This window comes from Aptenodytes patagonicus, chromosome 7, assembly GCF_965638725.1.
Source record: "Aptenodytes patagonicus chromosome 7, bAptPat1.pri.cur, whole genome shotgun sequence".
Classification (NCBI taxonomy): Eukaryota; Metazoa; Chordata; class Aves; order Sphenisciformes; family Spheniscidae; genus Aptenodytes; species Aptenodytes patagonicus.
The window spans coordinates 8,157,918-8,172,944 of NC_134955.1; the positions used below are offsets into that span (position 1 = coordinate 8,157,918).

The window sequence follows — 15,027 nt, forward strand, 5'->3', positions numbered from 1 at the left end:
ACTAGACAAAAAAGAAGAAAACTGGCTATTTGAGAAAAATTACTAAACCAGATGCAAATTATTCACACAAGTGAGGATATGATCAGGCCATACTAATTGAGCACAATAAACATATCGTCACTCATTAAAGATCTATCTGCCTGAATTTATCTTTGCTTTCTCTTCAATTCTTGAGTTATTCAATCACTTCCCATCACGCAGGAAAGGAAATATTGCACTATGAGGACAGAGCTATAATTAGATATTTCTGTATTTCATTTCCCATATATGACTGAATGAGAATGGATGGGAAAAGTATGAACAGTGATAATAACAGTAAGTTGAAACATTCAGTAAGAAATACACTGGGCATAGAATAGCGTCTTAATTCTTCCTCAGCACATAATGCTGTGTTTACTGCAAGGTCAGTTAAGTTACTATAAGAGAATTTTAATGAAAACAATTATAAATTTAAAATAACTGTGTTTAAAGCATTTAACAGTCGCTAAGGTCAAGTGATTACAGCAGTTACAAGACCCCAGGGACATGTTCACACCAAAACAAAAGTGAATACATTACCTCAGCCAGTGTATGTAATCACTAAGTGACCACAGAGGTTATTCAATGTATGAGCCAAGATGACTTTCATGCAAAACCAATAATGAAAATTCACCAGCCAAAGAGAAAAAAGCATAAGAATTAGTAAAAGTTGCAGGAAGGGCTGAGAGCTCGGAAGAGCGGGAAAGAGGGCGTGGAAAGTATGTTCCGCGATTTGGCTGCAGAGATGAGGAAGAAGGATAAACATTAATGAAATGGATGGACAAGATGAACATTTTGCTCAGGTGAGATACCCGAAGAGTTGCAAACGGACGCAAGACCCACAAAATATAAAGTTTCAGGGTTGACAGAAGTGCTTTCAGTCCTGTATAACTCTGGCATATGTAACACCCAGTGAAGTACAAGCAAGGCAGGGGTTCAGAATAATCATCTTTTAACTTTTCCCTTGGCTTTACTGCTGAGAAAATTATGCATAGTCATTGTGTTGTGGTTATCCCATTATATAATCCTAGTGGAGATGAGGTCCTGTTGTTTTACCACAGAGTAGGTAAAATAAGCTATAGAATGAAGCCTAGCTTTGATCTCACTTCTGTCCCAAGGTATAAACGATACAAATACCTTGTCTTCATTACTGCTTTACAACACGATTGCCAGTGGAGAAAACCATGCACACAAGAGACTGAAAACCCCTTTCTATAAGGAGAACCTTGCGTTTGATGGGAGTTCTCAGTGCATTGCTTTGGAACAAGGTTTCTACCAACTATGATGAAAAAAGATGCCTTCCACTATATGGCAGAAGAAAAAGGAATCCTGCTTGTTCCTACCGGCCACTGGTATGTATTTTTCAAACTATTACATGTTATCACCTCACAACCTTCAAGGTACTAATCTTCACAATATACATAGTAAACAGTAAAACGTGCTTACTCCCATTTTGCAGATAGGAGCCTGAAATGAAGTGGCAAAAGGGCATGCCTGACTTCATAGTGTTTTGATTCCAGATAAGGAGAGGACAGCACTGGAGCAAATATTCACCAACGTGACAAGATTCCCCAGGGGAATCAATTTGCTGCCTCACCTTATGCCAGAAACCTAATAACTGGTATTGTCATATATATGAAAATGCAAGTAGACTCTGTGCATGTAAGGAGAAAAAAGACAGACAGACAGACAGAAAGAAAGAAATAACAAAAGAAGTTTTCTCTGCACCTGAAATATGAAAGCCTGAGGCCAAAGCCAGTAGGTCCCCACACAGTCAGTTTCAATGACACCGACTGCTGAAGAACGCAAAACCTGCTTTCTCAGATAAATACTATACTGACTTCTACAAGAACGATATATATGCTAAGAAAGCTCCATGGCAAATTATTGAGGCTGGAACAAAAGCTATCCAAAGGGTTATAATTCTTCTGTTGCAAATGTTAAACCAAGGATCTATGTGATAAAATTACATCATCAAGAAACACCTGTTAAATACAAAGAATGCCAAGTGGCTGCCAATACTGTAAGATTCCCCATGAAAGGGTGAAAACACACTAGCAGCTTCCTTGTTTTGGCTTTCAGCAGGACTGAGTTAGCATTTTCAAATGCCAAGCACCAGGCATGGGCTCCGGCTATATCAAAAGAATACTGGTGAAATGACCCAAAGACCAAGGAGGAACTTTGGTAGCCAGACACTGCTCTCAGCATGGCATTCAGGGTAGACTTTGGAGGTCTACTCTCTCCAGAAAGCAATTCCTTTTCTGGAGCTGCCTGACATCTGTAACTACTGAACCTCATTGAACAGCAGTGCTGCCCAGCTTCTCTACGAGGACTGAAGCTTGGTGGGACCACACCGCCCACTCCCAGTGAAGCTGTGCAGCCTCCCACTGCCCTTACCTTGCTCACTCCTCCTCCTTCGCAACACTAAAATTTACAGGTTATCACAAAGAACTCAAAAGTTTAGGAAGATTATTCCTACTGTGTCTCTTCCCTCAACCTATGTACATATCCACCTACTTCTCCTACCACTTCTTATTTCCTAGTCCTGCAATTACATTCCTAGAAAAAGGATAGTTCTGAGCTCATAAAATCTAGTGCTGGTTTCTAGAAATAAGAACAATAAAACTAAATTACAGTAATACAGCAGTATCTGGAAGCCCCAATCCCACATGCACAGCAATAAAAAGAAGGAAAAATGTTCTTTAAAATTGGGCTATGGAAATCAGAGGCAGTCAGAAGGAAGATAAAAAGAACAGTATGGAGAAAATGCAAAGGAGGGTGAAAAGACGGAAAACATAAAAGCTCTTCTATTTAAAAATTCCTTTTGTAAATCCAAATGTTCTTTACTTATCTCTTGAAGGGTCAGCCAAGGAACTCCAATGGAATAAAATGATGGTATTAAACGCATGTAGAGATGTGGCCATCATAGAGCAGGAAAGAGAGAGTGCAGTGATGGAGGTAAAGCATGATGACAAAGCTATGCTTTCAAAGGTTTTTACATAATGCTGTAAATTCATTCTAACGATTCTTGAAGATCAGCTGCTTGAGTCACCTTCACCTCTGACTGTTTCTAATGCAAGTGGTGACACGGCAGTACACGGTCAGCCTACCAGTGGCATTTATAACAGAAGCATCCTGCACAAGTTCCCCTCCTTCATCTTGGTCTTCTGCTGTTGCAATTTAATTGCCCGCATCTGTAGGAATACACTATCAATGCACTGCTATCAACTACAGCAGACTGCAAAAGGCATTCTTACCAAAGAGGCACTGAGTGCCTGCGTTCAAATTTAAAATGCCAGTACTCTAACTCAAAGAGGCAATCATGTGAATAACACCCCCAAAAAATTCTCCTCTTCCAAACAGTATTATTGATTTTGCTATCCTATATTGTGGGAAGAAGTACTTTCATAATTTCCAAGTATGTTGTAACTTTCAGCACTGCTTTCAGTTATGGTAAGCCCAAAATACAGCGAGCAATAGTTTTGGCTGTGGACATAAAACCCCACAGCGTCAGCTAACAGGACGCCGTATACATTCATATGAAGTGCCACCACTCCCTCAGCGCACACAGAAGGCTACATAGTCCTTGCTGTGGAATGACAGAATCTTTTCCCCCCAAGATAATGCAGAAATACAGCAAAGTCTCTAAATTTGTCTTAATTAACAGAATCATACTGAGGCTAGAAACAGCACATCACACGAGGACAAGTGAAGCAAGGGTAGGGGGGGATTTTCAAGTGCTCTAATTCAATTAGGAGGCAGTGACTGACACTTGGACAGGAGAGGTTAATTGGGGTCACCAAAACGCAGTAATTCCTTACCTAACCAGTCATTAAACTTCTTAACCTCTGAGGGCAGTCCCAGTTCGGTGAAATCGCCCGTGTGGAGAAGGATGTCCCCATAAGGCATCTGGATGCCATCTGTTCTGGAGTGTGTGTCTGAGACGCAGACAAAGCGCGTGTGGCCCGCTGGTTTTGGAGTGTCATATGGGATAGGGTCGACCCTAAAGCAGACACATAAAGATCTCGTAACAGTTACAAGGTTAAAGCCCTCCCATCTATTATTTCAGGTATCAACACAGATCTATCTCTACATAAGCGTGCATGCACACACACACATCCATTTACACACACCATGCTGAAAGAAATCACTCTGTAATGCAACACTGCCAAAAATCCAGAGGGGACCACAATGCTTCTTAAATACTCACCTGGTAAGGAAGGAAGATTAAAAGATACACAAGATATGGCCAGTTTCTGATACTAAAGTTAATTTAAACATTGGAGAAAATGGAGAAAATGGATTTGAGAGACTTTGAATTCAGATATATTTTTTCCATCATCTGCCTTATACATGAACAAGTGCACGGGCCATTAAATAACAGGTCTCGCAGGTGGGCCAGCAACAGGCTCTCACTTGAGCTGAGCAGCTTAGCATGTGATTTTGTTCAAGAGCACAGGCACTCCTACAGATTCCAGCAGGAATATTTGTTTACACAAAATCAGGGACATTCAGGAGTGCTTTGATGAAGCCTGGAAATTGCAGAAGTGCGTCTAATGACAACTTCTTACCCTCATACAAAATCCTGAGCTCATCTTCCCAAAATCTATAAAGTCAGGAACTGATGTGGTAGAGCACTAAGCAACCATAGATAAAACATTTTTTCTATAGCCAATGATGTTAAAAATTTAGTTCAATTGGTTACTTGCAAGCTACATTTGTTGATTTGATCTTATCGACTATATGTGACCCAGCATAGAAGTTTGGTTTTGAGGCATTTTGGTTTTTGTTTTCTAAATTTAAGCGGAACAGAGAAAAATAATAGGGAAGAGAAGTGCTTTATGCATACTTAGTGGTTAGAAGTTCTAATTTGTAACAGAGTAACTTAAAATACAAAAGGCAACCCATTGCCTGCTTTGGAATAACAATTATTTCTCTGCAGAGTTACTGTGACTTGATTTGCTCAACTTAACTCAACATTTGAATAGCGCAGCATCTGGATTAACACCACAGAAAACCCCACCCCAGCTCCACAAAACTTCAACCCATTCCATTGATGTGCCACTTTGATCATGGTTAGAGCTTAGCTTCAGGTAGAAATTTTGAGGTATGTAGGACTTACGTCAGAATAACAGTCCGCTTACATCTCAAATCATCAGAAAGGTAAAACCAAGCTCTAAGTATTTTAAAGCACCCAAAATAATGCTGTTCTAAGACTTACTGGGACAAACTGGCACAACAGACATTCAAAAATCGGTGCCTGAAAGTAAAAAGAAAATTAAACAGTTTTTATTAGTTTTGCTCTCCACACTGAATGAAAAGAAAAACAAGTAACGAGCTCACATCACTGTGAATCTGTTTTTCTTAAATCCCCATAGTTGTAATGAGATGTATGATCAGCAATAGAAAATAAAGCACATATCCTAAGAAAATATAGACTTTTGAAGTATTCCTTTATTTACTGAACTATATTTACTACTTTTAGTAAACTAAGTTAGTATTTAGTATTTACTGCACACTGAACTGTGTGAAAACTTCCACCAGTCTTTAACTTCAGCTCCCTACATAGGTGAGAAACACCAAAAGCATCTTCCAGGGAACAATTCAGCTTCCCACACTGGCGAGTTTACAGAGGTTCAAGAAATCAAGCTCCATATGGATATGTACCAATCTCCAATGGAAAAATGTCCATGTGAATGCTCTTACTATCAAGATTTTACTGAGTCTTTTAGATTTGGTAGAATGTTTACTAACAGGTAAGATTTTAGCATGGGGGGGTGGGGGTGGGGGAGATATTATTTGTTAGACTGCATTTTCCTAGGTACCATAATGAAGTATTTCCAATTAAACTGTATTTACCAAATGCACCACATCTGGTTGCCATGGTCCGCAGAATTAATTTGCAAAATTCAGGCTCTACAAGATGATGATTACTTTAATTTGATCTTTACTTTAAAAACAGATTTTACTGCAGGCTGGACTGCATGGGAAGGGGCAGTTTGGTAGATAACTTTTTTTGGTTTTGGTATTGCACCTCCTATTCCACCCAAAGCACCAGGTACGATTAGTTGAGCCATATAACTGGTTACCGCTACAGAAATCCACTGCAAAAATCTGAACTCTGACAATCAATGGATTCTTCTTCTCTGCAAGGGTCAGAAATTAATAAGGTTATTATTACAGGGGAAAATTCATTTACCTGTTGAAATCACACTGGCAAGCTGGGCAGAACTGTAATTATAGGCCATAGTGCTTTTGTATTTGGTGCCTTCCTCCCAACTACTGAAGGTAAGCTGAAACTTTTTAAATAGCATGTTACATAGTAAACATGGGGGTCTCCAAATCAACACTTCCACACTTCCAAGTATGTTTACCCCAGACAACACAAAAAATTAACACTAACTTTCATCAGTACCACATACCTTGTTCAGATCGTCTCTGCTTGAGCTGTGACCAGCACTGCCTGCCTCTGGGGAGTCCAATTTTGTTCGTACACAGCAGCTATGCTTTTGCTATTCTCTGCAGTTTGTTTCCAAACAAACCCTGTTTTGCTTTAGGCAATCCCTATTAGGGTATGACACCAAAATCTGGTTTAGGATTCTTCTATTCATGCAATGACTGACTTACAGAAAATTCTATAATCGAAATTCATTAAGTTCCTGACCCTTCTTTCTCCTCTTCACAAACACTATGATGTTGCCAAGTAACCTTTTTTCTACATCTTAGCTTAATTTCTTCTCTTATTCACTAGTGCTTGCCTACTAAGTATTTGAAAGCGAGATACTAAAAGTTATTGTGTTCAGCCCATCAATTTATCTTACTCAAAATAGTCCTTCAATAGAAACTTAATAAAAGTGGCGTTATTGCCAGTCCTAGAGGCTCAAGTTTTCTTTTCATCCACAGCTACAGTATGGCAAACAGTAATGCGAGATTTTTCTTTTTCACTACGTCATGAGAGGATTGGCCTCTGAACTTGTGAGATCAGCTACTGCAGCAGGCCAGGCACTACCCTTTCACAGCTTTTGGCGACGCACTGCTGGCTAGCAGGCTCCTACCTGGGCTGTGAACGTCATCCCTTCTTCTGGTGGTCTGCTCACCTCACGACCCAACATCTGGGGATTATAGACTGGCATTTCTAAAAGCTCTGCGATAGTTATGCATCTGACCCTCACTGCAATTCAACAGGAGATAAAATAATTATTTCAACCCTGCCCATCACCAGACTCTGCTGAATCAAGAGCACATACCTAAGAAATTCAACATACTCTTTACCATTTGCTCCAAAACACAGTGCATCTAGCTAACTTTGACACTCTCCATCACCACCAATTTTTTCAGCCTTCTTGAGCTGGCAGACTGAAACACTTTACAGATTACTTGATCACTGCATTTGGAAAAGCATGCTCATGGAAAGATGCAGTAAACGTTATTCCAGAATAATTTGAATGTTTATACGTTAGGATTAATACAGCAATCAGGAAATGGAAAACAATCTAACAAAATAGCCAAGTATCAAAACGAATGAGGATTTTCTTGCCTTAAGTTAGTAAATTATTTTGGACATCTAACTTCCTTTACAGACAGCTATTAATAGGTACTTATCTACCCTAAGGTATCTTGCACTTTAGAAACTCAGGCACTTAGGCGTTTTTTCAAAAGTTTATGTAAGACCCAGAATGAAATCCGGTAAGGCAGTTGAGCAATGACTGCTTTCTAAGATCATGACAGTAATGTAAGATCTGTCACATTTAAAGCATTTATGACAAGGGTTTAGAAATCAGAAGGGACAATGTAATCTTCACACACTTCTATAAGGACCTTGTTTATCAGATAATTACTTGGCTTTACTAAACTGCCCTTACCACCAGTTGTTCTCACTTAGAGTAGGAGTCCCTCAGGTACAAACCTCGAATTTACAGGTCCTCGCACGTTGCTGCAGCTGAATCAAACGACAACATAAACCAGGCTCTGATTTGGCTTGCTCAGCTATCACTAATCAGTATCTTCCTCCAAAACCACTGTTACCATGGCACTTCCAAGACAGTGGGGCCGTGTAAGTAAGCAAGCCAAGCACTGCCCCTTGCCCTGCCGGCTGTGCACATGGCAGCCCATGCACGGTGTTGGCTGGGCTGCTGGCACCCGGTGCTGCTCCCAGGGACTGCACGGACTTGGAGCTGTATGCTGTCATCCACTGCACAGCAAATTTTGTCACGGCTTTACGGTTTAAAAGCTGAGATTAAATAATGAAACAACAACCAGCAACACAGAAGTTATCAAAGGGATTTTGAGAGCGAGGTAGGAGGGCTGAATTCAGAAACTCACAGAGGAGGAAAACACTGGGAATTTCACATGCACAGAGGCAAAGGACTTGATTTGGGATGTCACGCTATGGAACAGACACATTAGCTGTGTATTTCAGCCCAAGCTTATGCTAGTTACTCATAACGATGTCTTCTAAATCAGCAGTGTTGGAAAGTACCTCTGAGACAGAAAGGGCAGTGCAGCCCTCCAAGAGACATAGCTGCAGGCAGAATTACACCGAGATCCTGTTTTCAAAGAAAATGCAGAAGAGACACAAGCACCATTTTTCTGAAAGAAATAGAAGGTTTGATTCCAAAGGATAATTCTGCATGGGTGACTTTGAAAGCTAAAAATACAGGGCTCTGGCTGGGTTAGCCAGTCCCTGGGAACGCCTGTGCTTAGAGAGGTGAACCCACAGCCTTTTCACTTCCCTGCTCTCTTGGGTTTTGAGATATGCAGACCCCAAATGCCCCCTTATAGAACAATTCCCAAGAAACCAATTTATCCATGAAAACTAAATAAAAATCTTAAACATTAAGCCAGGAAGAATTTCCAGTTCCTAAAGTGGAATAAATCACTGATGAATGCAGCACCTATGCTGGGAATCATCCCACCCCAAACCCTACAACTCAAACCGGCACTATTACTGCTTACAGTCCACTACTTTTTAAGCTGTTTCTGTCAGCTTTGCTACAGGTGAACAAGTCAGTGGTCACTGCAGAAGACCATGTAATTTTACTCTTTCCCAGACTCACCAGATGAACAGTCCCATGACATACAGGCCCATGTCCTTCCCAGACTTCATCACACTGTATGCTGTCTTTTCATCTCTTTAATAATTTCTCCATTGCGTTCTATCTGTGACTGAATTTGTGGGTTTGTTTTTTACGACATCTAAATTAGCATTCATTATAGATCCATTTAAGCACAGACTTCAAGTCTGTGTACCACATAAAATCTGTACGTGTTGTTGCACTTATTCTACTGTTCTGGGAGTCATTTGGAGACATGCTATCTAGTAACTATTCTATATTAAAAACATACCTAATATTACTAGCTTTTAAAAAACCACCTACTCATACTTGCTATGAATAGTCAGTTTTGTTTACAGTTTAGCTTCCTCTTGCAAAACCTTCATACTCTTCCTGCTACTCCTATTTTCAAAATTTGTAAACAAATACTTTTTCAAAGAGCCAGTTAGCTTGGTATATTTATTTTAGAATTAAAATACAAACATTTTCTGCAAAAACACTTTAAAAAGCTTGTTTCTAAGTGCTGTTAGTTCCCCCTCCTCAGCTAAGGCAACAAAAGATAATTTTGTTGAAACTGGAAAACAAAAGCAATGTATTTTCTACATCTTCATCTTTTTCTCTCTTTGAATTCATACCTCCGCCTCTACACATGCTCCCTCTGGCATGGGAAGTTCAGGAGAGGAGAATAACGGGAATTTCTGTGAAAACTCCTTGCTACGGTACTTAAAGTATTTGTTACTGTAGCCAAATCTCACAGCTTTGTTATACTGTGATATTTGTTATTTCTCTTAGAGCCAGTCCCAAGTCTTGGAATTGGGTGATCATGTGAGACCTGTGGCTTAATTATTTTTCTCAAAATATATCAATAGATCTCTCAGTTGAAGAAAAATGCATGAAATGCATCTGTATGCCCTGCAGATGTTCAAGAAATTGAATGAAAATAAATTATGTGTAATTGTTCTTATTTTAAAAAAAAAATCTCAGGACTATTAAGCCAACTTCGTAATTTTAGAACCAGTTTTTAATGCCACAGACCAGAAGGACTATATCAAAAATCAAATTGTAAATGTGTCTACATTTTGAAATAAAAATTTAACATCTGAATTTAAAATCTTCAGTTCATAACGTTAACGTAAGTCTTAAAATGTAGTGTCATTTGGTTTAGTTGATCAGGCTGATACAAACACGGACACGTTACTGAAGACTTCATACATTATCAGATTAAAAGCCAAAACTCCAGCACCAAATGTGGAGCAGACACAGTGCCCTTGTTCTTCATTAGAACTTACTCAAAATCTTTTCAGCTGCTTCACTCTCCCAAAGCTACAAGAGAGCAAGCTTTCTGTGCCTGTGTTGCTCTGCAACTGCATCCCCCACGGCTGCTCTGGATGCAGTTCCCCAAATTTGTAAGGCATCTTGGAAGATCCAGGCATTTCCTTTTTTCCTCTACTGAAGCACTCTTATTTCTTACAATTATCACTGTGACAGGACCCATCCCGTAACACCCAACATTTCAACTCCCCTATGTGCCGCAGCTGCAGGATGCTGGCAGCCAGAGCCACAGCAGCGACGGCACACATGGGGACAGCCTTCCCACGCGTGCTGCCCATCTGCGACACCCCATGGCCAGCCAGGCAGAGCAAGAGCATCCCCTCACCCACCACAGTGAAACACCAGTGAAAGGCCCATCGCTGGGCACACACCAGAGCTAACAGCGCACAGTCAAGACCAAGGCTCTTGGATGACAAAAATCCAGAAAAAGGCAAATTACACTAAGGGAAGGTGTAAGACTGTTGGGATGGTGACAGAGACCTTGGGTTTTTTCCAAGGACTCACCAGGCCCCAGGGGTTTTATCCAGTGCTCTCTCTCCTTTGCCGCAGGCTCAGCCACCCATGCTCAGATCGACACAGCCCCAGCATGCACGGCTGTGCCTCCCCAGCTGCTCCGACCAGCTGGCTTTGCTCCCTGAACTGGCTCAGCTCACTGAGTCCAACAGGCCCTGGCATCTTTATCTCCTTGAGTCATCTCATCATGGTTGCCCTTGAACACAGTGTAGATGCTGGTTTCCTAAGCACAGCTGTAGATCCCAACCCTAAATGAGACTCTACAGGAAGATGGCCCAGTGATAGGAACTTATAAAAAGGAAAACAAAGTACGTGCCTGGAAAAGGGGGAGGAGGTGAAGGAGAATAACACACACAGCTGTCAATAACCATTTTTGTTTTCTTGCTTAAGAAATCCTAGTACCCATGAGTAAAGCCAGACATCACAGGTTACCATGGGCTTTCCTCAGCCAACAGGGTAGCAAACAAACTGGAGAAAAAGCCAGGTGGGGTGGTGGGACTGGAAGGCAACCCAGCAGGGCAAACGCTCCGGTAACAGCACGCCAGAGATGGCTGCTTCAGCCTACGGCCTGCCGCCAGGGAGGAAAGGCAAAAGCCAGCGCACCAGGTAAGAAAACGACTGCAGGTCAGCAATCTCCACAGGGCCACCTCGGCACCTCTGCCTCCCCTTCCAGGAGCTCCTTTCCCACACCCGCCTCCTATTAGAGAGCCCACCGGTGGCCCCTCCAGGGCCAATGCAGGCAACGTGAAGGCTCGGCGCATCTCTCTCGCTCCTGGCTGTCGCGCAGGAGACGTACCTCCAGAGCCACTGCGCTAACACTCCTATGTAAGGAGCCGGGGGCCTGAAAACTCGCACTAGTCAGTCAAGAATTATTATCGCTTTGTAACTTGAACTTAAAAATTCCAAACAAAACAGGCCTTTTATAAATATTTTTGAAGCTGTAGTGACTACTTTATAAAATGATTTGGCAAATAGATTAACTTCTCAGTATTTACAACCGATCTCCTGATTTTGAAAGGGAAACTAAAAAAACTTTGATGAAGGGGACAGGCAGGTTATCTGATTGCGTTGTACCCTCCAACGAAAGGTGGACTGTCTGCAAATTCTGACAGCATAAATTCAGCGCATCATAGGGATATCCAGACATCTCCAGCCAGAAAAATATATACATGCACGTACACAGAGCGGATTTGGTGATACAACACATGCTGAATGACACAAAGCCAAATACTCATTTCTTCTCAATAAACACAATGAATGTCAAAATATGGCATTGCTTTAGTTGGCCGCTGTCAGCCATTAATTCTTTAAATCATACATATTAGTGCTTTTGTTGACTTGACTCCATCTTCCAGTATGGTCAAACACCAAGAAAATATCTGTTTTCTTCTCTGACTAAAAAGAAAGGGATTCAAATACCTTTCAACGCTCTCACTGATAGATCTTATTTATACAAGCACACGTATCTAAGAACAGACTACCCCAAATCAGCTAGAAAGCCACACCTCTTCTGGAAAACTCCATGTACACGTGTCACCCATCAAAACCTTAGAAAGAGTTCTGGAAACTGTAAAACAGAGGTCTGATATTTATTTCAGAAATTGCATTAATTGTGTCTTGGTGCAATGTGGAAAAAAAAATAAATTACATTTACAAACCCACAGGAGGATTCAATGCACCACTCAGCAGCTTACTGCTAACGTTTCCAACAATTATAGCTGCAGGGAAATGATGGATCTTTTTATTACAGGTTTTGGAGCTGTTTTACTTCCAGTGAGATTTATGAGCTTAAACAGAAAAGACCTGTATTATCCACTGTCATCATTTGGGCAAACTTAAGAAAACCCTCCTTTATAAGGAATTTTTAATAATATATCTTCTCAGCCCGATATAAACCTCAACTCATTAAGAATCCAAACTCTGTTAATCCCAGATTCTGGTCAGTAATAAAACCACAGAGGTAAAATCCAGATTTTCTGTGGTGTTCTTTGGGGGCAAATAGTCACCCGGTCTTTTTTCTGAAGTACCTAACCTCCTTTGACATTAATGGGAATTCAGAAACTGAATTGCTTGAGTGCTTTTGAAAATCCTACTAAACATCCCTTTGCAGATGAAATTTCTTTTTAGTCCATGAAATACCTTCTAAAATTTGGGTACGAGTGGCTTTCCAAAGGTTAGAGAAGCAAAACAGAACTGAAAACAGTGTCAACACCAGTATCGGCATCACTCTAAGGTCCAGGCAAAAGTTTCTTCTTTAAATAAAACAGTAAATTGCCATTTTTATGCTGGTATGGTTTCAATTAAAAGTAATTAAGAAGCACTTTTCCCACACTCTGTTGTTGTTGTTGTCGGGGGGCTGCTATAAATCATGCCTTCCCCCCACCCCAAAAGAACTCATTTGCTGATAAAACTGCACCTACTAGGAAGGTAGGTCAATAAGCTCTCTACACCGAAGGCACATTTTTATTTCCCTACTATAAACTCTACAAACACCGACTCATTAAATATATATAATCTGGCATCCCAAACCCCAAAGAGAAGAGAATTTAGATCCAATTTTAATTTAAGGACAATGAGATTTGAAAAATTCACGTTTTTATATCTCAGCAAGAGTGAGGCTAAACTAATGTGTGGTATCCCTTCAATTATTTCAATTGCAGGAGTCATAAAATGGCGTGGACTTATTTCTAGGGTAGAAACCACAGAGAAGGTTTTAGCCCTTGCTTCAATAGTAAAACAGTTTTTCAAATTGTAATGCAAAAAAACCCCCAAACAAAACCCCACCCAAAACCAAATAGAAGCAGATCTCCAGGATAATTTAATTAGTTTCGCTCTAACTTGACACATCAAAAATACCATCTTTCTCAGAAATTAGGATGATTTTGGTCAGAGGGACAGATGTAAAAAATAATGAGAGGACTTATAAGGTTCTGTCAAAACAAGAAGTGCGTAAGAGAAATTACTGCAGCATATACTCCATTTCTTATGCCCATTTGTATTAAGAATGAAATCTGGAGTGTCCTAAAATGTACAGAATTCCTAAGCATAACTCAATACTTTTTCTGGGAGATGATAAATTCAACAATAGACAATAACTCTTATGTAATAAGGCAACTAGACAACCGGACTTGAAGGCATACAAAATTCTGAGGAGAACTGATTATCTTGCAGAATTTGCTATGAAATCTAAAATCTATCTTCATGTTTCAGAAACAAATACTTCGTGTTTAGACCCCCACAGGATCGAGCCTAGAGTGTTTGCCGAGAAACACCTGAGGTTGGCTCTCTCCCCCCATATGTATTTGTCTAAAGTATAGTAACTACTTGAAATTTCACTGACTTGCAGCTCAGGAAATACAAGTGTTCTTCTTTAATCGACAAGTTAACTATACAGTGCAAGTAAGAAACTCCACACTTAGCCTTCTCAATCATTTTACTTTCTGACCTGAAGGTATCACTCTCTCCAGTGATGAGATGCGATTCAATCTCCATGCAAGCAAAGTGTTAGCCCTCTCCTAAACACAGTGCGAAGTCATGAGTCTCTCTGCTGCTCTGCCTTATGATTTGACTTCCACAGGGGTGATGGAACTGAGTCAAAAAAACCTGTTCAAATGAAGAACAATTCATGCTGGGCAAATGCCACCAGTTCCCATTTTTAAGTTACTAAGGGCACAGAGTGCCATCAACATGCCTATGAAATTGTCACTGATGTTAGTAGGAAATTGGTGAGCAGAGCAGAACATATAACTCAAATAAAAAGAAATTTCCTAGTATTCATGCAGCATCAGATACTATTTTAAGGAAGTAAACTGGCAGACACTGTATGTTATCTACAAAATCCATTTGCAGAGCTGAACCAGTACAATAATCTGTCTCCATTAGGGTGTATATTCTCTACTGCATCTACGCTCTAACAAACTTTTTGAAGATATTAATAATAAAATGCTTCCCATCAAAATCCGGGCATCTAACACTATTTTCCTGCCAAATAAAACTCTTCATAACAGCTATGCTGTCTTAAAAGGCCTTTTGCCACTCAGTCTCATGTATATGAATTATTTCAGCCCTTGTCAAAGGTTTCAGCCTCTAGCTCCTCTTAAGGTTTAAGAAG

The 15,027-nt window shown here is 40.4% G+C and overlaps 1 protein-coding gene across 2 annotated transcripts in view; it reads right to left on the minus strand.

The window, feature by feature from the left end:
• Positions 1 to 15,027, minus strand: part of MPPED2 (metallophosphoesterase domain containing 2) — a 107,827-nt gene that overhangs the window by 64,292 nt on the left and 28,508 nt on the right. For both annotated transcript variants that reach the window (XM_076343356.1, XM_076343357.1), the window contains exon 3: positions 3,840 to 4,021. In XM_076343356.1, coding sequence (XP_076199471.1) covers positions 3,840 to 4,021 — 182 coding nt within the window. The remainder of the gene's footprint in view (positions 1 to 3,839; positions 4,022 to 15,027) is intronic.